Consider the following 25,512-nt stretch of genomic DNA (forward strand, 5'->3'; position numbering starts at 1 on the left):
TGTGCACCCCAATACCCCACCCCCCCCCCCCAGTCCCTGTGCACCCCAATAGATGGCACACCCATCCCTGTGCACCCCAATACTCTGTGCACCCCAGTCCATCACACACCCCAGTCCCTGTGCCCCTGGTCCCTCTTACACCCTGACACCCTGTGCACCCCAACTCCCCATGCACCCGAGCCCATCTCACACTGCTGCACCACAGCCCTGCTCCCCATAAACCCCCTCCCTGTGTACCCCAACACCCACCCTGTTCCCGAGCCCCCCCTCCCTGTGTACCCCAACACCCCCTCGTTCCCGTGCACCCCGATCTATCACACACCCCAGTTCCTGCCAGCCCCGCCCGTGCCCCCCAATCCCTGTGTCCCCCCATACCCCACACACCCCAACTCCTGGCCATCCCCAATCCCGTGCACCCCACACCCTAGTTCCTGTGCACCCCCATAAACCACATCCCCTATTCCCGCGCACCCCAAATCCCTGTGCATCCCCAATCCCTGGGCACCCCGATAAACCACATCCCCTATTCCCGCACACCCCAAATCCCTGCGCATCCCAATCCCTGTGCACCCCAATCCCTGTGCACCCCAATCCCTGAGCATCCCTATCCCTGGGCACCCCAATCCCTGAGCACCCCAATCCCTGGGCATCCCAATCCCTGGGCACCCCGATAAAGCACATCCCCTATTCCCACACACCTCAAATCCCGCGCATCCTAATCCCTGGGCACCCCCACTCCTGTGTACCCCAATCCCTGTACACCCCAATACCTGAGCATCCCAATCCCTGTACACCCCAATCCCTGTGTACCCAATTCCTGCATACCCCAATCTCTGTTCATCCCAATCCCTGCATATCCCTATCCCTGTGCACCCCAATCCCTGTGTACCCCAATCCCTGAGCATCCCTGTCCCTGCATACCCCAATCCCTGTGCACCCCAATCTCTGTGCATCCCTATCCCTGCGCACCCTGATACACAGCGCACCCCAATCCCTGCGCACCCCAATCCCTGGGCACCCCTATCCCTGGGCACCCCTATCCCCGTGCACCCCAATCCCTGTGCATCCCTATCCCTGTGTACCCCAATCCCTGTGCACCCCAATCCCTGCGCACCCCAATCCCTGCGCACCCCAATCCCTGCGCACCCCAGTCCCTGCGCACCCTGATACACAGCCCACCCCAATCCCTGAGCATCGATCCCCCTGCGTACCTCAAATCCCTGTGCACCCCAATCCCTGCGCATCCTATCGCCGTGCCCCCCATCCCCGCCCCTCCATCCCGGCTCCCGCCGTTCCCCGGCGCATCCCCCGGTGCGGGGGCGGCCCTGCCCGGCGCGGCCCTGCCGGTGTGCGGGGGCGGCCCGTGCCGGGGTCGCGCATGTCCGGCCCCGCCCGTTAAATTCCGGCGGCCGGGGGGGCTCCGGGATCGCCCCCCGGGACCGCCATGGCCAGCGAGGCCGAGCCCGCCCGGCGCCGCCGCTGCTGCCGCCGCTGCTGCGGGCAGGACCCGCCCGGTGAGCGCGGGGGGCTCCGGGGAGCGCCCCCCCTTCCCGGCACCGCGGGGGGCTCCGGAGGGTACTCCTTCCTGGCCACTGGAGGGTCCCCCCTTCCCCCCCTCCCCGAGCACCACAGCGGGCACCGAGTGGGATTTCCCCCCCCATTTCCCGGGCACCTGTGGGGTCCCCCCTCCCGAACATCACTCCGGGCACCAGCGGGGCTCGGGGACCTGGGAGGGTCCCCCCTCCCCAGCCTCACTCCGGGCACCAGAGGAGGTTCCCCCCTGTCCTGGGTACTGCCGGGTCCCTCTTCCCAACCCTTTCTCCGGGCACCGAGTGGGATTTCTCCCCCATTTCCTAGGTACCTGTGGGGTCTCCCCTCCCGGGCTTCGCTCCGGGCACTGTGGGATCCCCCCTCCCAACCCTCGCGCCAGGTACCGCGTGGGATTTACCCCCCTTCCCCTTTCCCAGGCACGGGTGGGGTCCCCCCCGCAGCATCCCTTGGCTCCCACCCTGGGAACTCCGTGTCCCCGTCCCCCGTGGGGTTCGGGGACCGGGCTGTCACCCCCCACAGCAGCACCTGCTTGTCCGGGGCAGGAGCGGGACTGGATGTGACTCCAGGCGCTCCCACAGACATTCCCAAGGCCGCGGATTCCCGGGGGGATTCCCGCCGGGGCTCCCTGTGCGACCGGCACTGCTCCACCATCAACAACGACCTGGGCGAGCCGGGCTGTCACCAGCACCGGCCCCGCGGCCCCGCGGGTAGGTGGGCGTGGGGGGGGCCGGGCAGGGGTGCTGGGGGTCCCGTCTCCCCACCGTGACCGCCGTGTGCCCCTGGGGGTCCTGTCCCCCGTGACCGCCGTGTGCCCCCCCAGCCGCGCCCCCCCCGCACCTGGAGGAGTGCGAGAGCTGCGCCAGGACCACCCTGACGGCCGAGAACGCCGTGGAGGCCAACAAGCTCTCCAACAACTACAAGGTGGGTGCCCGTGGGGCCGGGGGAGCTCCGGGGGGTGTGACGGGCTGGCTTTTTCTCCACCCACCCCAAATAACCCCCCCGGTGTCCGCAGTTCGGCTTCAAGAAGTGGAAGAGCCACGTGACGGCGCGGCCCTGGGAGGAGCGCTCAGACATCGTCAAGGAGCTCTACTCTGACCTCACCGTGCTCCGGGGCCCTGCAGGTGGGACCGGGGACAGCCCTGCGGCTCTGGGGGGGCTGCGGGTGCCAGGGGGTCCCAGCTGTGCCCCCTCCATCCCCGCAGGGTCCACGGTGACGTGCGGGAACGTCCTGTACCTGCTGCTCTTCGGCTGGTGGCTCTCGCTGCTGCACGGGCTGGTGGCCGCCGGGATGTTCCTCACCGTGGTGGGGGCTCCTCACGGTGAGTCCCAGCGCTGGGAGGGGCTGGGGGAGCCGGGGGTGTCCCGGCTGGGCTCCCGACAGCGTGGGGATCTCCTGCGTCCCTTCTCCCCGGAGCTGGAGGGGACACGAGAGTGTCCCCGGTGTCCCCCAGGGCGGCTGTGCTGGGACCTGGCCGGGTATTTCCTGTGGCCCTTCGGCAAAGTGATCCAGAAGGTGGAGGTAAAGGTGCATCCCGAATCCCAGGGGGTGGGTGGGGTGTGCTGTGCCACGCTCTGACCCCCCCCGTGTCCCCCAGGTGCCCAAATCCCAGGAGGCCGGAGCGGGGGAGAGCTCGGCCCTGCTGGGGGGTCGCACCCCAGCCCGCTGGAGCCCGCGGTGCTGGGAGGGCACGGGATACTGGGTGAGCTCCACACCGGGCAGGGTGACACCCCCCACACCAGGCACTGCACCCCCAGAGCCCCCCAGGGTGGGGAGAGCCCCCCCGGGCCCCTCCTCTCCCCGGGGTGGGTGTTTGGGGGCCGACCCTGACGGTGCCTCCCGTTGCAGCGCCGGGTGGGCTGTGCGGCCTGGCTGTGCCTGGGGTACCCGCTGCTGGCCCTGTGCCACGGGCTGGTGTGTGTCACCGCCTGGCTCCTCATCGTCACCATCCCGGTGGCCAAGCTGAGCGCCCGCAGTGCCACCCGCGTCCTGCTGCTGCCCCCCGAGCGCGTGCGTGTCCGCAGGGTCAGGATGGTGAGGCTCCCGCAGGGGGTGGGGGGCGGTTTGGGGGGCTGGGGTGGCAGCAGGGGGGTCACCCAGCCGTGTCCCCGCAGACGGAGGTGCCGCTGGAGGGGGAGGTGCTCCTGTGCTGCCACCGCGCCGCCAACCCCTACTACTACAAGTACTCCGTGCACGGCCTCAACGTCTTCGCCATCAGTATCCATCGCCGGGGGCGCTGGGACGGGACCCCGATCCCACCCCGCCCTGGGTGTCTCCCTGAGCAGCCCCCGGACCTGCTGGGGATGGGGTGAGATGGAGGGGAAGGGGAGGGGGTGACCCCAAATCCCACCTGCTCTGTAGTGTCCTTGACCAGCCCCCAGACCTGCTGCCGCTGGTGCTGGTGACGCTGCTGTTGGGGTACCTGGACAGCCACAACCACCTGAGCAGCTCCACCCTCAAGTTCTCCCTGGCCCTGCTCTCCATCATGCCCCTGTCCTACTACATCGGCATGGCCATCGCCAGGTGAGCTGGGGCAGCCCGGGGACACTGCCTGGGAACGCTCAGTTCTCTGGGACCTGCACATCCCGTGGGATGTGCCCACGTTTTCCAGCTGTTCTGAGGCTTATTCCAACGTGGTTGGCTCCCTCTGGGCTTTGTGTGTCCTTTGCTGGGATCTTCGCACAGTGTCCTGTTTGTGTCTTCAATCCCCACCTGGTTTTCCCCTCTTGACAACTTAAAGCTTGGTGTGCCCAGCAGCAAAATCCATGTTTTTAAAGGTTCTGGGGAATTTGGCCCTTCTCAGAGGTGAGGGCTCCAAACCAAGGTTCCCTGGGAGCAGAGCCTGACCCCCCACTGCTGTCAGGGACTTGCAGAGCCAGAAGGTCCCCCCTGAGCCTCCTTTTCTCCAGGCTGAGCCCCCCCAGCTCCCTCAGGAGTTCTCCAGCCCCTTCCCAGCTCCCTTCCCTTCCCTGCACACGCTCCAGCCCCTCCGTGTCCCTCCTGTCGGGACTGGCCCCGAACTGGGCACAGCACTCGAGGCGACGCCTCCCCAGGTGCCACCAGAGGGGACAGTCCCTTCCCCGCCGTGCCCGCTGTCCCCGCCGTGCCCTCTGTGCCCCTGACCTGCCGCTGTGCCCGCCGTGCCCGCTGTCCCCTCTGTGCCCGCCGTGCCCCTGACCCATCGCTGTCCCCGCTGTTCCCCTGAGCCGCCGCTGTCCCGCAGCATCTCCGCGCAGAGCACGTTCGCGGTGGGCGCGGTGGTGAACGCCACCTTCGGCTCCGTCACCGAACTCACCTTCTACATCAGCGCCCTCCTCAAGGGCTCCCGCGAGGGCAGCGCCTGCTACGCCGAGGTGGTGAAGGCGGCGCTGACCGGGACCCTGGTGGGCTGCGTGCTCTTCATCCCGGTGAGCGGGGGGCTCGGGCGGGGGGGATGGCAGGACCCGGGCGCTGATCCCGGTGGGGACCTTCCAGCTTTCTTCCTGGGTCCCGAGTTTTGGTGGGTCCCTTCCCCCTCTTTTGGGGCGGGTCCCCCTCGGCCGGGCTGTCCGTGCGCTGAGGGGTTTGGGGGCTGTGCCGCAGGGTCTGTGCATGGTGATCGGGGGCATCCGGCACCAGGAGCAGCGCTTCAACAGCCGCTCTGCCGGCGTCAGCTCCGCGCTGCTCTTCCTCTCGGTGGGAGGTGAGTGGGGACCGGCGCGGCCCCGGCTCCGAGGGGGAAGCTGGGGGGGTCCCCCCGGGGTTTGGGCGCCCACCCCGCGCGTGCCTTTGTCCCCCCGCAGGAGTCTTTGCCCCCACGCTGTTCTCCAAGGTGTATGGGAAGCTGGTGTGCGGAGAGTGCCACAACGTCACCCAGAACCCGCTGGGCCACTACCTGTGCCACAGCTGCCACTTCGACCTGGTGAGGGGGCTGGGGCACCCCAGCGGTGGCCCACGGGTTTGGGATTAACCATGGAACTGGGATTAACCATGGAACTGGGATTAACCATGGAATTGGGATTAACTCGGCTGGTCAGAGCCTGGTGCTAAAATGCCAAGCGGTGGGTTCAGTCCCCACATGGGCTGTTCAGTTATGAGATGGACTTGATGGTCCTTGTGGGTCCCTTCCAGTTTGGGTTTGGGATTAACCCCAGATTTGGGGTTAACCCAGTTGGTCAGAGCCTGGTGCTGCAGTGCCAGGGTTGTGGGCTCAGTCCCTGTATGGCCATTCACTTACGAGCTGGACTTGATGACCCTTGTGGGTCCCTTCCCACTCTGGGGTTTTCTAATGGGGATTTTGGGGCTGGGGATGCTCTGATCGCCCAGCTGTGGTGCTGTGGTGGTGGCAGCAGGGCTGTCCCTTGTCCCTGTGTCCCCCCTGACCGGTGCTCTCTCTGCAGATGGACAACAACGGCACCCTCTACTACAGCCACGTCCAGTGCGTGTCCTGCCCCCTCCTCCATCCCTGCCACTCCCCGCTCTGCCCCCATCCCAGGGGTCTCCAGGTGGCCCTGGTGGCCCTGATGTGTCCCCTGTGTCCCACAGACCCCTGGTGTACACGGTGTCCCTGCTGCTCCCTGCTGGCTACCTCGTGGGGCTCTGCTTCACCCTCAAAACCCACTCCCACATCTACGACATCCACATCAGCGGCTGCCACAGTGAGTGTCCCCAATTCCTGGCACCCTGGGGTGTCCCACCGTGCTGCTGTCCCTCCCAGGGCCAGGACACCACCACAGCGCCACTGTGTCACTGGTCCCAGTGTGTCTCTGGTCCCAGTGTCACTGGTCCCAGTGTGTCCCTGTCCCTCCAGTGCCAGGCCACCACCACAGTGCCGTGGTGCACTGGTCCCGCTGGCGGGCCCTGGTCATCCTGCTGCTCTCCACCCTCTGCATGTCGGCCTGTGCCGACCTGGCCACGGAGCACATCAGCCCCATCCTCACCAACTCCACCATCTCCCAGGTGAGACAGCCGTGGGGACGCTGGGGGGGCAGGGCTGGGTGGCCCTGGGGACCGGGACACCCCACCCAGGGGTGCAGTTTGAGCCCCAGAAGCTGCAGGGAAAAGGTGCTGAGCTGCTCCTCCCCCCGAGGAGCTCCTGGCTGTGGCTGGGCCGGGCTGATGTCCCCTCTCCCCTGCAGTACTTCATCGGTGTCACCGTGCTGGCCATGGTGCCTGAGCTGCCAGAGATTGTCAATGGCATCCAGTTTGCCCTCCAGAACAACCTGAGCCTGAGGTGAGCTGGCTCCAAGGAGGAGTTTTGGGGTGGTGCCCGTGGCCTGTCCCAGTCCTGTCCTGCTGCCTTGGGTGGGCTGCCCAATCCCTGGGGGGGCAGATCCTGCCAACTCGCCCCTGAGGGGACTCGAAGCCGCCCAAAAAGCGGGATCAGAGCAGGATGGGCTGCCTGGTTGGCTCCCCGAGGGGGGTTTTGCTCCCTCCCGGGGCAGCTCCCGAGTCCTGGTTCCTCCGCAGCATCGAGATCGGGAACTGCATCGCCGTGCAGGTCTGCATGCTGCAGATCCCCATCCTCGTGCTCTTCACCATCTTCTACGTGAGTGGAAGCCCCGGGTGACACCCCCCCTCCCCCCCGCAGGGCTGGGGACACGCAGGGACACGGGGAGGGGACGCCCCCACCCCGCTGTGTCCCCTCTGCTCACGGCGGGGTTGGGCGTGTCCCGCCTGGGCGGGGGCAGACGGGTGGCCCAGGGGGTGACACACAAACCCCCCCTGATGGGCTGGGGACACGCTGCTCACCCCGGGGGTGACACACACCCCCCTGATGGGCTGGGGACACGCTGCTCAGCCCGGGGGTGACACACAACCCCCCTGATGGGCTGGGGACACTCTGCTCACCCTGGGGGTGACACACAACCCCCCCCTGTGTGGGGCTGGGGACACGCTGCTCACCCCGGGGGTGACACACAACCCCCCTGATGGGCTGGGGACACGCTGCTCACCCTGGGGGTGACACACAACCCCCCCTGTGTGGGGCTGGGGACACGCTGCTCAGCCCGGTCCCGCCTCCCCCAGCCCACCAACTTCACGCTGGTGTTCAGCGACCTGCACGTGTACGCCAGCATGTTCAGCGTGGTGCTCATGAACTACACCTTCATGGACGGCAAATGTGACTACTTCCAAGGTGACCTGGCACGTGGCACGTTTGGGGGGGGGGGGGTTGGACTCACCCTGGGGGCTTCTGCGCGCGGTGGGGTGACCTGAGCAGTGTGGGGGTCCTGCTTGGCTGCCTCGGAGGTGCTGGAGCTGCTCCAAGGGAAATCACTGCCATTTAACCCTTAAAAAGGGTTTTAAACCCCTTTTAACTGAGACTTTGCAGAGGCCCCTGAAATTCCTCTACAGGGGGGCTCATCCAGAGCACCCCAGAACGCCTTAAATCCACCTCTCTCCTTGCTCCATGGAACAACTCCCTCCAACCTGCTCTCTGGGGTCTGGTTTGGCCATCTTAGAGCTGCTCCGGGGGGGAATCCCTTTTTACCCTTTAAAAAGGCTTAAACCCCCCTTTTAACTGGGATTTTGCAGAGGCCCCCGAAATTCCTCCACAGGGGGCTCCTCCAGGCCAGACTTTACCTGCCCTCCAGACTTTAACTCCCCCTCCCCGCTGTGTCCCCCCAGGCACGGTGCTGGTGATGGTTTACTTCATCCTCCTGGCCGTGTATTTCTTCGCCCCCTCGCCCCGTGGCTGCTGAGCTCTGGCCTCTCCCGCCCCTGCCCGGATTCCCGGAGTTCTCCGGCTGGCTCCGGGCGGGCAGGACCACTCCTGGAGCTGCTGCTGCTCCCTGGCCCCTCCCGCGGGGCTGGGATCGCTCCTGGAAGGAAGGGGGAGCCCCGAGGCCGGAGCGCGGCACGGAGGGGTTGGCACGGGGGGACCCCCCGGGTGCCTGAAGGGAATGTTTGTCCTCGGAGGAGGGGCTGGAAGGGGATCCCGGGACAGACCCCTCCCCTGGGGAGCGTTGCACTGGGAGAAGGTGCCGGGGAAGGGGCCCCGGGGTGATCCCATGGCGGGAGTTGGGGTTTTGGGGTCACGGGGGGCTCTCTGGAGGCACCCGGGGGTTTTCTGAGCCGGTTGGTCATTAAAGCAGTTTTGTACAAACCAGCACCAGGTGGGTTCTCCTTGCGGGGGCCTCGGTGGCCTCGGTGGCACGAGCTGGGCCAGTGACGGTCCGGGAGCATCTCCGGGACAGGGCGGGGCGGGATGAGGTGACGATGGGACAAAGCCTTGGACTGATTTAGGACCGGGGCTTTAACCCCAACCCCTGCCAGCCCCACGGACACGGGGGAGGAGCCTTCTGTGCCCCTTCCCTGTCCTGATCCATTCGGATACACCCCGGGAATGGCGGTGCTGCTCCCTGCCTGCCATTGGGATGCTGCACTCAGGAAGATCCCGAGAGCCCGGGATCCCCCTGGGATTCCCGAGGGCAGCAGCTCCTGGGGCATTAATGAAGCTGCCCTGTTTTCCCAGCCAGGCAGCAGCGTGGACAGTGCTGGCATTAGTGTGGATGGCTGGGAGCGTTCCTGGGGGAGGATCTGCAGCAGCTGCACAGGCAGGGATGGGAGGCAGGTGTGGGAGAACCTGCTCAGTGTCCTCACACTGAGGTAAACAGGGAATTCTTGGGCTCTCCCTGTGTCCTGTCCCCATCCCAGACCCCAGAGAGGCTGCTCTGATCTCCTCTCCATTGGTGCTGCAGGGCCTGAATCCTTTCCCTTAGGGAACTGCGATCCAAGCTTTTCTCCTTCCCTGCAGAAGCCCAGTAGGAATCCCAGCAGGAATCCCAGCAAACCCTGCCATGGGAGCTCAAAATGAGCCCCTTTTTCAGGAGGAGCAGCCCCCGAGCTCTCGTGCCCCTCATGCTCCAGCCACCCCTGGGGCCTGGAACAGGAGAGATCCCTGGAAATCCAGCAGTGGGCGATGCCTTTACCTGATTTATCAGATCCCTGGGGGTTTATTCCATGGCTTTCCTGGTGGGAGCAGCTCCAGGCTGTGGGTGGAGGGTCCCACAAGGATGTTGGAGACCCCGGTGAGTCTCCCCTTTTCCAGGCTGGACAATCCAAGTGCCCTCAGACATTCCTTGTGTGGCCCTTCCAGGCCCTTCCCTGCCCTCAGGGAGCCAACAGCTCTTCCCAGTCCAAAAAACTTGGTATTCCTTGGAGCCTGTGTCCCTGGAAGATGTTGGAGAGCCCTGTGGAGCCCCCCCAGTGTCACCCCACTCCCTGGAATTCTTTGCTCCTGTGAGCCAGCTGCTGACCCCCAACACGGTGTGTTTATCCAGCGGTATCCCAGACAGCTTTTCCAGAAGGATCCTGGGAGACACTACCAAAGACAGCATCTGCTGGCTTTCCTGGAGCAGCCAGGTGGGTGTCCCTGTCCTGGAAGGAAATCAGGTGGGAATAAGCAGGACCTGAGCCTGTGCTGGCTGTTGTCCTCCAGGTGCTTTTCAGGACTTCCCAGAATAATCTTTTCCATGATTTTACCAGGCACTGAAGTGAGAACAACAGGCCTGGACTTTCCAGGCTCCTCCTTCTTGCCCTTCCTGAAATCCTCCAGCTTCCAGCCTGCTGGGACCTCTCCACATTCCCAAAAATCATGGGGAGAGAGGCTTTGCTTTCCTCCAGCACAGGAAAGCTGAGTTTTCCAGAGCAAGGCAAGAGCCTAAGGAAGCTGCTTGCTCACAGATATCCAGGTTTGGATGGTTCTAATGGCACCCTGGGAATGGTGGGAGATGCTCCTCGGAGGGAAGAACCAGCCCAGGGATGAGCAGGAAGCTCCAGGACCAAGGGAACTGGGAAGGCCGAGGTGGATGTTGAGGATGGAAGGAGGAGCTGGAGAAATGGTCCTGCAGGAGGGACCCCACAGACCAGGAACCCTCCCCACAGCTGCCAGCAGGGTCTGGATCCGGCTCCTGAGCCAGGAGCTGCGGGATCTGCAGCCAGGGAGGCTGGGACAGGGGCTGGAACAGGATCATTCAGGTTGGGAAAGACCTCCCAAGATCCTCAGGTCCAACAGCTCCCATGAAAAGGGACCAAGACAACAACCCCGACGACCAACACACCCGAGGGAGCCTCAGCTTTGGTTTTCCTGAGCCTTGGGGGGGAAAAAGGCAGGAACCAAAGGAGGAGAAGGAGCCCGGGGAAGGTCAGTTTTGGGTGGCAGTGACTGCAGCAGGCAGTGCCTCGGGATTAACGCTCCGGTTTATTGGGACGGGAACGCCGGAACGCGACCCCTCCAAGGGAACTGAAAGCCCAGAGCGGGACCCTCGGCCCTGGCAGAGCGGGAGAAGCCGATGTTTGAAAGAAAAGGCACTTAAAAAACGGTCTGCAACGGAAAAGGAAGGATTTAGCAGGAATTCCGGGGGCCACTGGAAGGGCCAAGGTGAAGGTACGGAGCACAGGAGTGGGGACAGCCCCTCCTTCCCCCGCTCCCTTGGCTCCCTCTCCCCGCTTTTCCCCCTGGAATTCCCAGGCTGAGGAAGCCACGGCCTTCCACACTTCCAACCATTTTCCCCGGGGCGCGGGGACAGCGGGACACGAGGGAAGGGCCGAGGAACGAGGAGTGGGAAGGAGGGAAAGCCGCAAAGGCAGAGACCCAGGGCCCCACGTGGGTCCAGCAGATCTTGGGCTCAGGGTTTTCCAGGGGTTCATTCCAGGAGCAGGAAAGGTTAAAACAGCCTCGGCCCAACCTCCTCCCTCCCCCTCCTGCGGCAGCCCCTGCAGTGGCAGCTTTTCCTGGGAGTTTTCCAAGCAAACCTTTCCACGCGGGAGCACGGCCGGGGTAGGACTGGGGGGGGTGGTGGTGTTTCCAAGCGGTGCTCCAGGGAAAGCTGGGACATTCCTGCGGAGCCTGGGGGTGGGAACATGCCCGGGAGACACGTGCAGAGCAGGAGGAATTGCTGGGAGCTCAGCTGGGGGGCAGGGAGGGGTTATCCAGGGAAAGCAGCAGCTGGGGGGTGGGTATGCAGCGACTGCTCCTGGGCAGTGGAGACATTCGTTAACGAGCTCCCTAATTAATCACCGAGCGGGGGATGGTCGGGGGCCGAGGCCCAGGGAAGGTTTTTTGGGATGGGTGAGCTCCATAAATAAAAAGGGGATTGGTTTGTTGTTTGTAGTTTGTTTTCCCAGCAGGTCCGAGGGGAGGCTCCGGCAGGCACGGCTGGATTTGCAGGCTCAGCTGGGCGGGCTCTCCCTGCTCCTGCGGCTCCTGGATCCATAAATAAGGAGTGGGAAGGGGGCTCTGCAGCAGGGGAGGAGCAGGGCCCTCATTTTAGCCGCTCCACCAGTGCCTGCGTCAGTCCGAGGTGCAGGAGCTGAGGCCTGGGCAGAGTTGCCAAGTGGGGGAAATATTCCAGGAGCTTTTCCCAGCACAGTTCCAGCAGGCTGGGAACAACCAGCCACATCTTGAACAGGGAGCCAGTCCTTTTGTTCTCGTGGATGTCCACCACCCCTCCGTGCACGTACATGCAGCCGGCCTGCGGGAACACAGGGAATCACTGCTGGGAACAGGGAATCACCGATGGGAACAGGGAATCACCGCTGGGAACACACAGGGAATCACTGCTGGGAACACACAGGGAATCACTGCTGGGAACACACAGGGAATCACCGCTGGGAACACAGGGAATCACCGCTGGGAACACACAGGGAATCACCGCTGGGAACACAGGGAATCATTGCCGGGAACACACAGGGAATCACTGCTGGGAACACAGGGAATCACCGCTGGGAACACAGGGAATCATTGCCGGGAACACACAGGGAATCACTGCTGGGAACACACAGGGAATCACTGCTGGGAACACAGGGAATCACCGCTGGGAACACAGGGAATCATTGCCGGGAACACACAGGGAATCACCGCTGGGAACACAGGGAATCACCGCTGGGAACACACAGGGAATCACTGCTGGGAACACAGGGAATCACCACCAGGAACGCCCCGGGAACACTGGGAGCTGCTCCAAGCCAGAGGAGGCCCACCCCAGGAATTCTAGCACAGTGGGATGGGACAGTGTTAATGCATTCCAGCCAGGAGAAGCAGGTGAGTCCCACCCGGGAATTCCATCAGAATGGAACGGCACAGCGTGAATGCATTCCAGCCAGGAGAAGCAGGTGAGTGCCGCCCAGGAATTCCATCAGAATGGGACGGGACAGTGTTGATGCAGCACAGCCAGGAGAAGCAGGTGAAGGGCACTCACGGGCGTGACGGCGGCGCAGTGGAAGTACACGGGCTCGGGCATGGCCGCTGGCAGCCTCAGCCACTGCAGGCTCTGCAGGTTGAGCTTCCACACGTCCCCCAGGATCACCTCCCCGTTGTAGCCCCCGCACACGAACACGTCTGCAAGACAAACACGGCCGGGGGGGCTCCAGGGGGAGTTCCAGGGGGGTCCAGGCCCTGCCATTCCCTGCCCAGGAGAAGTCAGGGATCGCCTTCCCTGAGCAGCCTGGGGCTGGAGGTGGGTTTAGCTCAGCACAGGGGGCTCCCACGGCACTGAAACAGGCCTGGAAGGGCTGGGGGGAAGGGACTCGGGGATCAGCCACTTCCAACACCTCCCACTTATCCCAGGTTGCTCCAACCTGCCCTTGGACACTCCCAGGGATCCAGGGGCAGCCACAGCTTCTCTGGGAAATCCAGTCCAGCCCCTCCCCACCCTCCCAGCCAGCAATTCCTTCCCAATCTCCCATCTGTCCCTGCCCTCTGGCTCTGGGAAGCCATTCCCTGTGTCCTGTCCCTCCAGGCCTTGTCCCCAGTCCCTCTCCAGCTCTCCTGGAGCCCCTTTAGGCCCTGCAAGGGGCTCTCAGGTCTCCCTGGAGCCTTCCCTTCTCCAGGATGAACATTCCCAGCTCTCCCAGCCTGGACTTCAAACACACAGGGAGCAGCCCCAGCTCCCAATCCCACCTCACTCCTGGCTTTTCCCAAGTTCTCAGCCCAGAGGCAGCAAATCCCTGCTGGCTGCAGGCCCTGGAATCACCTCCCAGCTCCTGCCTTGCTCTTACAGGCACCCTTTCCCTCCTGGAAAATAGACCCCCCCTCAGGAGTTGGGGAGAGAGGGATCAGTGCTGGAACTGCTCCTTCAGTGCCACTCAAGGCTTGGGAAGGAGGGAAGAATCCTTTTCCAGGACAGCCACGTGTTCCCTGCCGCCCTTCCACCTCTCCAGTGCCTGCTTGGACAGCACATCCCTGATTTTCCAGAGGCAAATCTTACCATTTTTTATCTGGACGCAACTGTGGCACCTTCTGGCTGCTGGAAAACCTGGGGAGGAATAAAGGAATTAATAATTGATGAATAAATAAAATCAACTGGAGCTGGTTTAAAGTGCCCGTGGAAGGGGTGATCCTGCCCCACCCCTCCATCCCAGGCTCCTCTGATTTTCCAGGGAAGGGAGAAACGCTGCTGGAATGCTGTCCCAGGGCGGCCCTTGGTGCCTCAGGGGGCTGTGGATTTTCTGGGAGCAGGGCCAGGCACTGCCCCCTCTCCCCTCCTGCCTTTTAGGGTTTATTATTAACCTTTCCCCGGGGTCAATCCTCGCTGCTAAAGGATGAGACCCCAGGCCCATTTATTCCCACATGGATTTAACATTCCTATGGACCTACCACCCAATTTACCCCCGATTTGACAAACCCAGCCCCCCCAGCCCCGTTTTCCCGGGGTTATCCCAGACCCACCGACTTTGTCGTGCGGCTTGGTGGGGATCTCCTCCCACGTGTTGGTCTCCAGGTTGTAGGCGTGGATCTGCAAGGACAGGCGGGGTCCAGGAGCTGTCCCGGGCTGGGCCTGCTCAGCCTCGCCCCCAGAGAGCTCCTCTTACCCCAAATGGGACCCCCAAGGGCTGAGCCTGCTCAGCCTCCCCCCCAAAGAGCTCCTTTTACCCCAAATGGGACCCCCAAGGGCTGAGCCTGCTCAGCCTCCCCCCAAAGAGCTCCTCTTACCCCAAATGGGACCCCCAAGGGCTGAGCCTGGTGGGGACTGAGCGGGACCAAACCCCCTCTAAACCTGGCTTTGCTTCCTGAGAGCAGGGAAAAGTGGGATTATGGCTCCTCCAATCCCCGGGAACAGGAGGAATGCACAGCTGCCAGCTCCCAGAGCTGTCTGGGAACGCTGGGCTCGCAGGGAGGAAACAAAGATGGGAGAGTGCAGACAGGAGAAGCTGCAGAGTCCAGGGTTTTTTAGGAAGCAGAGCACAGTTTAAGCCGGGATTTGGGGACCACGGGAGGCCAACAGGAGGTTCTGGGGCAAATCCAGGTTTTAGGGAAATCCAGGAACAATCACAGCCCAATTATCTTTTTTTTTAACCAGGCTCTCCAGAGGGAAAATCCCTGATCCAGGATTTCAATGTGGACAATCCCTGATCCAGGATTTTCCTGTGGACAATCCCTGATCCAGGATTTCACTGTGGGTAAGTCCCTGATCCAGGATTTCACTGTGGATAAATCCCTGATCCAGGATTTCACTGTGGATAAATCCCTGATCCAGGATTTCACTGTGGGTAAATCCCTGACCCAGGAATTCACTGTGGACAATCCCTGACCCAGGAATTCACTGTGGACAATCCCTGACCCAGGAATTCACTGTGGATAAATCCCTGATCCAGGATTTCACTGTGGGATATCCCTGATCCAGGATTTCACTGTGGGTAAATCCCTGATCCAGGATTTCCCTGTGGATAAATTCCTGATCCAGGATTTCACTGTGGACAATCCCTGATCCAGGATTTCCCTGTGGGATATCTCTGATCCAGGATTTCACTGTAGGATATCCCTGATCCAGGATTTCACTGTGGGTAAATCCCTGATCCAGGATTTCACTGTGGACAATCCCTGATCCAGGATTTCCCTGTGGGATATCTCTGATCCAGGATTTCACTGTAGGATATCCCTGATCCAGGATTTCATTGTGGGATATCCCTGATCCAGGAATTCACTGTGGACAATCCCTGATCCAGGATTTCCCTGTGGGATATCCCTGATTTCACTGTGGGATATCCCTGATTTCACTGTGGGATATCCCTGATTTCACTGTGGGATATCCAATATATTCCAATTCCACAAAATAAATTAGAAATGAGATTGGATCAAATGAAATCAAATCCAGTTTCTTGCAGTGAAATGAAGTTTTAAGGAATGAAAGGAAAAGTCGGAATTTTGGTTTATTTTGTGGATCGAAATCAAATCAAGATTTGGGAATTGAGTGGAGATTTAATGGAATGAAATAAAATCAGATTTTTTGGAAGGAAATTAAATTGAATAAAACAGAATGAAATTAAATAAAGATTCATTTCATTAAAGGAAATGAAATGCAATGGAATTCAACCAAATCAAATCAAATTTCAGGAATTGAAATGAAGTTTAATGAAATGAAATGAAATAAAATCAGGTTTCTTGAGATGAAATGAAACAACAAAATGGAACGAAATGAAGGGGTAGAAATTTCATTTTTGTCTCCTTAAAGAGAATTAAATGTAATTTCATAAAATGAGATCGATTTGAATCGAATTTCAGGAATTGAGACGAAATTTAAAGAAATGAAACCAGATTTCCTGAAATGAAACCAAATGAAATGAAGAGCTGAAATTTCCCTTCCTGAACCTGAAGATCATTTCCTGACAGAAAATGGAATTTGTAATTCCAAACAAAGTCAAATCCAATTGCTGGAAATGGAATTTAATGGAAGGGAAAGTCGACTTTTCATTTTATTTCACCAATAAATTCTTTCTGTGTTGGGGGTTTGAGAGGAAAAAAGCCCCAAATCCGAGTTCACCAAAGGAAAGGGGATGAAATGAAAGTCAGATTGGGTGGACTGAAATGAAAAATAAGTGATGGGAATTTAATGAAATGAAAATCAGATTGGGTAGAGTGAAATGAAAAATAAGTGATGGGAATGGAAAGGAAAAGTGGACATCTCATTTTGTTTCGTGAAAATAAAAACGAATAAATGAAAAACATTTAAAAAAACCCAAGAAAAAACAAACAAACAAAAAAACCCAAACAAAAAACCCAATGAAACCCACAAATGAATAAAAAAAAACCCCAAAAAACCAAACCCCAGTGGGATTTCTGGAGTGCTGGAGCTGGGGCTGGCCCTGGCTCACCTTGTCCAAGGAATAGGCTGTCCAGGACGTGCCCCCTCCCAGGATGTAAATCCTCTGCCCGTCGTGGGCCATCTCGTGTCGGTACCTGCAGGAGCAGAGCACCCCCAGATCCATCAGGGAATGGACAGCACAAACCTCTGGAATGCCACCCAGGCCAGGGAGCAGCTCCAGGCCTGGCCCTGCTCCACCAGGCCCTGGATTGCAGAATTCTGAAGGGCCTTTCCTGGGAGCACCGGGGGAGTCAAAGCCAGAGATTTATGGGGCACCAGGACTCCACAGCCATCAGCATTCCAGCCCTCCTTTGCCATCATCCAGGATAAACCCGGGATCACCATCTGGTCCAGCTCCCCGGGGTTGGGATCGCCGGAGCTCCGGCTGGGGAACATTCCCAAGGCCTGGCGAGCTCCCCACTCCAGCAGGGACCCCAGGGAGTGCAGGTGTGGATCCCAGGAGTGGATCCCAGGAGTGGATCCCAGGGAGTGCAGGTGTGGATCCCAGGAGTGGATCCCAGGAGTGGATCCCAGGAGTGGATCCCAGGGAGTGCAGGTGTGGATCCCAGGAGTGGATCCCAGGCAGTGGGTGTGTATCCCACTCACCTCTCCTCGGGCATGTCGCAGGACAGGCTGTTGGGTTTGAGCTGCACCCACTCGCGCGTGGTGAGGTCCAGCCGGTGCAGGTCGGTGCTGTAGATGTAGCCGGTGGTGCCGCCGAACACGTAGAGACACCCGTTGATGATGGCCATGGCCTGGGGACACACAGCCCGGGAGAAAGGGATGGGACACCGGGAATTGCCCACTCCCAACCCCACCCACCACGGGCCTGGCAAAGGGGAGAGCCTTTCCTGCTGTGAACACCTCCAATCCCGCTGGGAAGCCCGGGGAAGGGGGCACTGCCATGGGAGGGACTCCCTGGGCACCACCCTCACCCAGGACAGCCAGGACAGCCCCACAAGTTGTTGTTATAAGAGAAGTAAGACCCCAATCCCCTTTTTTTTTGTTGTAGTTAAAAGTTTGTATTTAAGAGTTTGGGGCTTGCAAAGAAGAGCTGCAAACAAGGGTTTCATGGAGGACTTGGGGCTTTCATCTGCAAAGCCCTGTCTGGAGTTCTGGGCTCTGGAAATGAAACCTAAATCCTGGTATTATTTGGAGTTTTGGGGTTTGGAAATTAAACTTATATCCTGTTATTATTTGGAGTTCTGGGGTTTGGAAATAACTCCAAATCCTCTGTTTTCAGGCAGAGTTTGTGGTTTCACACCACTGTTTTCAGCAGAGTTTGGGGTCTGACCCCACTGTTTTCAGGCACAGTTTGGAAACCAAGCCTTCCAAAGCCCTGTTTTCATTTGAGAGTTTGGACTTTTGATCCCTGTTTTCATTCAGTGTTTTGGGGTTGGGAAGTCAGACCTATAAAAGCCACTCTTTTAATTTGGAGTGCTGGGGTTTGATCTGCAAACCACTGTTTGCATTCAGAGTTTGGGGTTGGAAATAAAACCTAAACCCACTGTTTGCATTCAGGTTTGGGGGTTGGAAATAAAACCTAAACCCACTGTTTGCATTCGGAATTTGGGGGTTGGAAATAAAACTTAAACCCACTGCTTGCATTTGGAGCTTGGGGTTTAGAAATAAAACCTAAACCCACTGTTTGCATTCAGAGTTTGGGGGTTGGAAATAAAACCTAAACCCACTGTTTGCATTTGGAGTTTGGAAATAAAACCTAAACCCACTGTTATTATTTGGAGTTTGGGGGTTGGAAACAAAACCTAAATCCACTGTTATTATTTGGAGTTTGGGGGTTGGAAATAAACCCCAAATCCTCTGTTTTCATTACAAGTTTGGGGTTTGACACCCCTGTTTTCATGCAGGGTTTGGGGTTTGGAAATCAAACCACTGTTTTCATGCAGAGTTTTGGGGTTTGGAAACAAGACCTACAAGCCACTGTTTGCATTTGGAGCTTTGGGGTTTGAAAATAAAACCTAAAAAACTCCTGTTTGCATTCAGAGTTTGGGAATAAAACCTAAACCCCTGTCTTCATTTAGAGTTTTGGGGTTTGCAAATAAAACCTAAATCCTCCATTATTATTATTACTATTACTATTATTATTATTATTATTGAGTTTTGGGGTTTGGAAACTAAAACCTAAACACCCTGTTTGCACTCAGAGATTTGGGATTGAAAATCAGACCTGCAAACCACTGTTTGCATTTACAGTTGGGAGTTCTGAAAACAAGACCTGAACCCCACTGTTTGCATTTGGAGTTTTGATCCCCGTTTTCATTCAGTGTTTTGGAGCTGGAAAATAAAACCTAAAAACCCACTCTTGTAATTTGGAGGTTTGGGGTTTGATCTGCAAACCACTGTTTGCATTCAGAGTTTGGGGTTTGGAAATAAAACCCACAAACCACTGTTATTATTTGGGGTTTGGAAATAAAACCCAAATCCTGTTATTATTTGGAGTTTGGGGTCTGGAAATAAAACCTAAATCCACTGTTTTCATTTAGAGTTTTGGGTTTGGAAACAAAATCTAAATCCTCTGTTTTTATTTGAGTTTGGGGTCTGACCCGTTTTCATCTGAGTTTGGGGTCTGTCACCACTGTTTTGAGTTTGGGGTTTCACATCACTGTTTTCAGGCAGTTTTGAAACAAGGCCTCAAACCCTGTTTTCATTTGTGAGTTTGGAGTTGTCCGTTTTCATTCAGTGTTTTGGGGGCAACAAGACCTAAATCTCTGAGTTTGGGGTCTGTCACCACTGTTTTGAGTTTGGGGTTTCACATCACTGTTTTCAGGCAGTTTTGAAACCAAGGCCTCCAAACCCCTGTTTTCATTTGTGAGTTTGGAGTTTTGCCCCGTTTTCATTCAGTGTTTTGGGGTTGGAAAACAAGACCTAAAACTCCCACTCTTTTAATTTGGAGGTTTGGGGTTTGATCTGCAAACCACTGTTTGCATTTGGAATTTGGGGTTTGGAAATAAAACCCAAATCCTGTTATTATTTGGAGTTTGGGGTCTGGAAATAAAACCTAAATCCACTGTTTTCATTTAGAGTTTTGGGTTTGGAAACAAAATCTAAATCCTCTGTTTTTATTTGAGTTTGGGGTCTGACACCCGTGTTTTCAGGCAGTTTGGGGTCTGACCCCACTGTTTTCAGGCAGTTTGGGGTCTGACCCCCCTGTTTTCAGGCAGTTTGGGGTGTGACCCCACTGTTTTCAGGCAGTTTGGGGTGTGACCCCACTGTTTCCAGGCAGTTTGGGGTGTGACCCCACTGTTTCCAGGCAGTTTGGGGTCTGACCCCACTGTTTCCAGGCAGTTTGGGGTCTGACCCCACTGTTTCCAGGCAGTTTGGGGTCTGACCCCACTGTTTCCATGCAGAGTTTGGGGTCTGACACCCCTGTTTTCAGGCAGTTTGGGGTTTCACACCGCTGTTTCCATGCAGAGTTTGGAAACCAAGCCCTCCAACCCCCTTTTCCCGTGTAGGAGTTTGGAGTTTTGCCCCATTTTCATTCAGTGTTTTGGGGCTGGAAGGTTTTGAGGTCCCAGAACAACTCCAGAAAGCCCCAAGTGCTCCTTAACTCATCCCCCTCTTTGCCATCCCCCACTCCTGCTGTTTAGGGCCCACATTTTACCCCTCCTGACCCCAAGACAACCCCTCCTTTTTTCCCCTGGAACCTCCAGGCCCCGTTTTCTTTCTGCGTGAGGGATTTCCCGGCCTTTATTTACGGGGGGTTGGGATAACTACGAGGGCAGGGCTCTGGGAGGCTCAGGGAATTCCTTCCCACCTGTCCATAGATCCTGTTGGGTTTCTTGCCCCTGCAGCTGAGCAGGGCCCACCTCTTGTACTTGACGTTGCAGACGTGGACGTCGTTGCCGTTGCTCTCCCCGAAGGGGATCCCGGTGCCCCCGAACACCAGCAGGTTGTTCCCGTGCAGGACAACTGGGACAGGGGGCAGAGAGCACACACTGGGTGGGATGCAGTGGGAAAAGGACAGGTCTGGAATGATTGGAATGGTGGGTCTGGAGTGGGTGATGGTGGCCCTGGTGCTGGGGCGGATGATCCTTCGGGTTCCTCCCCGCGCATTCCGTGATTCCCAGCCCTGGGGAGCAGGGAGGGCTCAGGGTTCAAACACTGCTCTGACAGCTCGGAGGGGCTCCAGAGGGACCTGGACGATCCAGGATAAATCCAGGGAAAGCAAAGGGTTGCCTGGGAAAATGGGGAGCCAACACAACCAGCTGGGTTTGGATGCTCAAAGATGTCTGTTGGAAGGGAATGCCCTGGAAAACACCGCCTGCCTTCCCAGTTTTCTTTTGGCCAAAAGGGAAAGAAAAACCCCCAAATCCCAACCCAAACTCGGGGTCTCCTCACAAAACAGCTGGAAACACATCCAGAATTTCCAATTCTAGTGTGGATAAATCAGCCAGGATTACAGCAGCTCCAGGAGCAGGGATGGGGTTCCCACAACCATGACACGGATGCTCTGAGGTGTCTGCTTGGAACCCTGGAAAACACCTCCTGCCTTCCCAGTTTCCCTCTCCCAATCCCAACCCAAACTCGGGGTCTGCTTGGAGAATAGCTGGAAACACCTCCAGAATTCCCAGTTCTTGTGTGGATTAAACTACCCAGGATTAAAGCAGGATTAAGGCAGCTCCAGGAGCAGGGATGGGGTTCCCAGATGTTCCCATATGCTCTGAGGTGTGTGCTGAAAGTTTCCAGTGAAACCCCTGGAAAACACCTCCTGCCTTCCCAGTTTTCCCTTCCCTCTTCCCTTTTTTTGCCAAAAGGAAAAGAAAAAAACCCAATCCCAACCCAAACTCGGGGTTCAATTTAAAAACAGCTGGAAACACATCCAGAATTTCCAATTCTAGTGTGGATAAATCAGCCAGGATTACAGCAGCTCCAGCAGCAGGGATGGGGTTCCCACATCCATGACATGGATGCTCTGAGGTGTCTGCTTGGAACCCTGGAAAACACCTCCTGCCTTCCCAGTTTCCCTCTCCCAATCCCAACCCAAACTCGGGGTCTGCTTGGAGAATAGCTGGAAACACCTCCAGAATTCCCAGTTCTTGTGTGGATTAAACTACCCAGGATTAAAGCAGGATTAAGGCAGCTCCAGGAGCAGGGACTGTGTTCCCACACACCCATGACATGGATGCTCTGAGGTGTCTGCTTGGAGCAACCATCCAGTGAAACCCCTGGAAAACACCTCCTGCTTTCTCAGTTTCCCTCTCCCAATCCCAACCCAGACTTGGGGTCTATTTGTGGAACAGCTGGAAACACCTCCAGAATTCCTGGCCTCGTGTGGATGAAAACAGGCAGGATTAAATCCCAGCTCCAGGAGCAGGGATGGGTTCCCAGATGTTTCTGTATGGTTTAAGGGGTGTGCTGGAAGTTTCCAGAGAAATCCCTGGAAAACACCTCCTGCTTTCCCATTTTCCCTTTCCCTCTTCCTCAAGTGAGTGAAGAGAAATACCCCAATCCCACACTGAATTCCCAGGTCTGTGTGGATTAAAATAACTGGGATAAAGGAGATTAAAGGAGCAGGGATGGGGTTCCCACACCCATGACATGGATGCCCTGCGGTGTGTGCTGGAAGTTTCCAGAGAAACCCCTGGAAAACACCTCCTGCCTTCCCTTTCCTTTTCCCTCCTGCTCAGGCGAGTGCAGAGGGAAAGAACTCCCTGATCCCAACCCAAGGCTGGGCTTCTGCGGGTGCAGCTGCGGGTGGGTGGGTACGGGACATGGGGGCAGCTCTGGGGTGGGTCGGTACATATGGGACATGGGGTGTGTGTGGGGTCAGTACTCACGTGACATGGATGCCAGCTCCCTGGGCATGTAGCCCTCGGTGTTTTGGGGTGGGTAGGTATGGGACACGGGGGCAGTTTTGGGGTGTGTGTGGGGTCAGTACTCACATGACATGGATGCCAGCTCCCTGGGCATGTACCCCTCGGTGTTTTGGGGTGGGTAGTTAGGTATGGGACAGGGAGGCAGTTTTGGGGTGTGTGTGGGGTCAGTACTCACGTGACATGGACGCCAGCTCCCTGGGCATGTAGCCCTCGGTGGCCAGCAGGTGCCAGCGGGCGGTGGCGAAGTGGAACCTCCAGAGCTCCCTGAAGAGCGGGTAGTCCTCGTTGTCGGCGCCCCCCGACTCGTCGTAGTCGGGGTTGTACCCCCCGAACACGTACAGGTTGGAGCTGTCGGCCACGCAGCGGTGCCCGCTCCGCGCGGGGGGACAGCGCTGGCCTGGGATAGGAATACCCGTCAGCAACGGGAATGGGGGCAGGAACAGGGAATACAGCTCTGGGAACAGGGAATACCCGTCAGCAACGGGAATGGGGGCAGGAACAGGGAATACAGCTCTGGGAACAGGGAATACCCGTCAGCAACGGGAATACGGGGCAGGAACAGGGAATACAGCTCTGGGAACAGGGAATACCCGTCAGCAACGGGAATGGGGGCAGGAACAGGGAATATCTGTCAGCAACGGGAATGGGGGCAGGGAATAGGGAGTACAGCTCCAGGGAATACGGATCAGAGAAACAGGGAATACAGCTCCAGGGAAACAGGGAATACAGAGAAACAGGGAACAGGGAATACAGAGAAACAAGGAACACAACTCCAGGGAAACAGGGAATACAGCTCCAGGGAACGGGGAATACAGAGAAACAGGGAATACAGGGAAACAGGGAATACAGCTCCAGGGAAACAGGGAATACAGCTCCAGGGAAATGGGGAACACAGCTCCAGGGAAATGGGGAACACAGCTCCAGGGAAATGGGGAACACAGCTCCAGGGAAACAGGGAATACAGCTCCAGGGAAACAGGGAAACACCTCCTGCCTTCCCAGTTTCCCTCTCCCAATCCCAATCCAAACTCGGGGTCTCCTTGGGGAACAGCTGGGAACACCTCCAGAATTTCCAGGCTAGGGAAGCACAAGGGATGGCTCTGGAAGGATCCCAGCAGGAAAACGGAGAATGTCTGTGTGGAATCTCATTCCCTGGAACACCTGGAGAACCTCCCCCAAAAGCTCTTCCTGAGAGAAATCCCCCTCTGTTTCATCCTGTTCCACAGATTTCCCTTGGAAAACCATTCCCAAATGTTTGTATCTCAAGCTCTCTGACAGGAATAGCGAGGAAAAGTCTGGAATTCTTTCCCTGCTCCACAAACCTCTGGGAATCACCCAGTGAGGATCCCAAACGTTCCTGTCAGAGCCTGGTTCAAGGACCAGCCGGAGCAAAGGAAAAGGAGCGGAAAAGCTGGGGCAGGAAGGGATTTTCCTGCAGGAAAAGGGACACGGGGGGTTTTCCAGCCTGGAGAATGAACTTGGAGTTTCATCCCATTCCCTGTTTGCTGCTCCTGCAGCTCCAGCTCAGGCCTGGAATTCAAACTGCAGGGGCAGATCCAGGCTGGCTCCTGCCAAAATCCTGTCCCAGCCATTCCCACCTGGAAAACTCACAGGGAGTGGCTGGAACGGGAAGAGAGGGAAGGAATTAAGGGAAAATCTGGGGATATGGGGCCAGAGCATGGGAGGGGGGGTAAATATTCCAGGTGTTCGTTTAAACGGTAGGAAAATAAACCTGGAATGTCTGGGAGAAAATTGGGAAGCAAGAAAATAAACCTGGAAAGTCTGGAATTCCAGAGAAATGGGAGGTGAGGAAATAAACCTGGAAAGTCTGGATGGGAACTGGGAAGAAAACACACTGGGACACTCTGGAAGAACACTGGGAAGTAAGAAAATAAACCTGGAAAGCCTGGAATTTCTGGAGAACTGGGAGGTGAGAAAACAAACCTGGGAAATCTGGATGGGAATTGGAAGGTAGGAAAAGCAATCTGGAAACTCTGGAGAATTGGGAAGTAAGAAAATAAACCTGGAAACTCTGGAATTCCAGAGAAGTGGGAGATGAGAAAATAAACCTGGAAAGTTTCGAATGGGAATCGGGAAGAAAACAAACCTGGAAATGCAGCCCAGCCCCCCCAGGGGCTTTAGGGACACCCCTAGGGACCTCGGGAATGGGGTATCCCAGTCCCGGATCCCCTGGATTGGGTGCTCCTGTGGGGCCGGGGGTGCCCCGACCCGGGCACGGCAGGGATGGGGGGGTCACCCCGACCCCTCGGAGCGCCGGGCACGGCGGGTTCCCAGCCCCATAAACCCCCGACCCTGAGCGGGAGAGCCGCGGCCCCCACCCCTCAGAGCCCCCGGGCCGCCCCTCGGGGTGTCGGTACCGGCCCTGCCCCGACCCCCCTGAGCCCTCAGAGCCGGGACCGGCCCTGCCCCGACCCTGCTCAGCCCTCAGAGCCGGGACGGTCCTGCCCCGATCCCACTCAGCCCTCAGAGCCGGGACCGGCCCTGCCCCGACCCCGCTCAGCCCCCTCCGCCCGCCCGGGCCGTCACTCACCCGCTGCCCGCGGCCCTGCCGGCAGCCGCACGAATCGGTTGAGGATGCCGCCGGCGCCATCGCCGCCCCCCGAGGGACCCCCAGAGGGACCCCCCGCGCCCTCCCCGAGCCCCGGCCCGGCCCGGGCCGCGGCCGCCGCCGACATGGCCCGGCCGTCCTGAGGGACGGAGCGCACCGACCAATCAGCGCGCGGCTTCTTGGGCTGCGGCCTATCGGCCGCGCGCTTGTTGGCAGGTGGGAGAGCCGAGCGGTCGATGCAGGCCGGAGCAGTAGAGCGCCGAGCGCGGCGGCGCGGGGACATCCGCGGGGACAATCACGAGGGGACTCGCGGGGACATCCCGGGGGCGGCGTCACCCCCAGAGCCCCGCGGGGTCCCCGAGGCCGCGCGGGGGTCGTGGCTGGGGGGGTCAGGAGCGGCCCGTTATTGCGGGGCCGGAACGTTGTGGGGGCCGGAACGTTTGTTGCGGGCTGCGATTTCCCGGCCGGAGGGGCGGGGAGGGGCCAAGATGGCGGC

At 58.4% G+C, this 25,512-nt stretch overlaps 2 protein-coding genes and 1 long non-coding RNA gene across 6 annotated transcripts; 1 reads left to right on the forward strand and 2 right to left on the reverse strand.

The window, feature by feature from the left end:
- Positions 1-1,403: 1,403 nt before the first annotated feature.
- LOC126644869 (uncharacterized) lies at positions 1,404-8,539 on the forward strand. 4 transcript variants are annotated; one of them, XM_050324680.1, is made up of 20 exons: positions 1,404-1,514; positions 2,130-2,258; positions 2,372-2,472; positions 2,564-2,672; positions 2,754-2,870; positions 3,003-3,070; positions 3,147-3,251; positions 3,398-3,583; positions 3,664-3,766; positions 3,931-4,072; positions 4,773-4,956; positions 5,132-5,231; positions 5,332-5,450; positions 5,929-5,966; positions 6,074-6,186; positions 6,339-6,487; positions 6,667-6,761; positions 6,998-7,076; positions 7,556-7,664; positions 8,156-8,539. In XM_050324680.1, exons 1-20 carry the CDS (start codon positions 1,445-1,447, stop codon positions 8,227-8,229), a joined length of 2,190 nt encoding a protein of 729 aa, XP_050180637.1. In that variant the 5' UTR covers positions 1,404-1,444; the 3' UTR covers positions 8,230-8,539. The 4 variants fall into 4 exon arrangements, with proteins under 4 accessions (XP_050180637.1, XP_050180638.1, XP_050180636.1 ...); XM_050324681.1 differs by having other exon boundaries at positions 3,398-3,559; XM_050324679.1 differs by having other exon boundaries at positions 2,564-2,870.
- Positions 8,540-10,711: 2,172 nt separating this feature from the next.
- Positions 10,712-25,143, reverse strand: KLHDC10 (kelch domain containing 10). Its single transcript, XM_050325047.1, has 9 exons — positions 24,999-25,143; positions 22,624-22,845; positions 20,387-20,541; positions 17,218-17,366; positions 16,622-16,706; positions 14,199-14,265; positions 13,738-13,785; positions 12,730-12,869; positions 10,712-12,003 (listed from the first exon to the last, which is right to left on the reverse strand). Exons 1-9 carry the CDS (start codon positions 25,141-25,143, stop codon positions 11,794-11,796), a joined length of 1,221 nt encoding a protein of 406 aa, XP_050181004.1. The 3' UTR covers positions 10,712-11,793.
- Positions 17,395-19,244, reverse strand: LOC126645091 (uncharacterized). Its single transcript, XR_007630067.1, has 3 exons — positions 18,378-19,244; positions 18,247-18,331; positions 17,395-18,109 (listed from the first exon to the last, which is right to left on the reverse strand). It is a non-coding gene; the product is annotated as an uncharacterized LOC126645091 (long non-coding RNA).
- Positions 25,144-25,512: the final 369 nt, after the last annotated feature.

Source organism: Myiozetetes cayanensis, unplaced genomic scaffold (genome assembly GCF_022539395.1).
Source record: "Myiozetetes cayanensis isolate MyiCay16 unplaced genomic scaffold, myiCay2020 scf3, whole genome shotgun sequence".
Classification (NCBI taxonomy): Eukaryota; Metazoa; Chordata; class Aves; order Passeriformes; family Tyrannidae; genus Myiozetetes; species Myiozetetes cayanensis.

Bases quoted from the DNA above. Each gene is read 5' to 3' on its own strand.
- LOC126644869 (XM_050324679.1), top strand. From the start codon at position 1,445: ATGGCCAGCGAGGCCGAGCCCGCCCGGCGCCGCCGCTGCTGCCGCCGC. The intron at 2,259-2,371 runs GTAGGTGGGCGT...GTGCCCCCCCAG, and splicing joins CCGGCCCCGCGGCCCCGCGG to CCGCGCCCCCCCCGCACCTG. The intron at 4,957-5,131 runs GTGAGCGGGGGG...GCTGTGCCGCAG, and splicing joins GCTGCGTGCTCTTCATCCCG to GGTCTGTGCATGGTGATCGG.
- KLHDC10 (XM_050325047.1), bottom strand. From the start codon at position 25,143: ATGTCGGCGGCGGCCGCGGCCCGGGCCGGGCCGGGGCTCGGGGAGGGC. The intron at 17,367-20,386 runs GTGGGAAGGAAT...GTGTGTCCCCAG, and splicing joins CCAACAGGATCTATGGACAG to GCCATGGCCATCATCAACGG. The intron at 12,870-13,737 runs GTAAGATTTGCC...TTTGTCTTGCAG, and splicing joins TTGCGTCCAGATAAAAAATG to ACGTGTTCGTGTGCGGGGGC.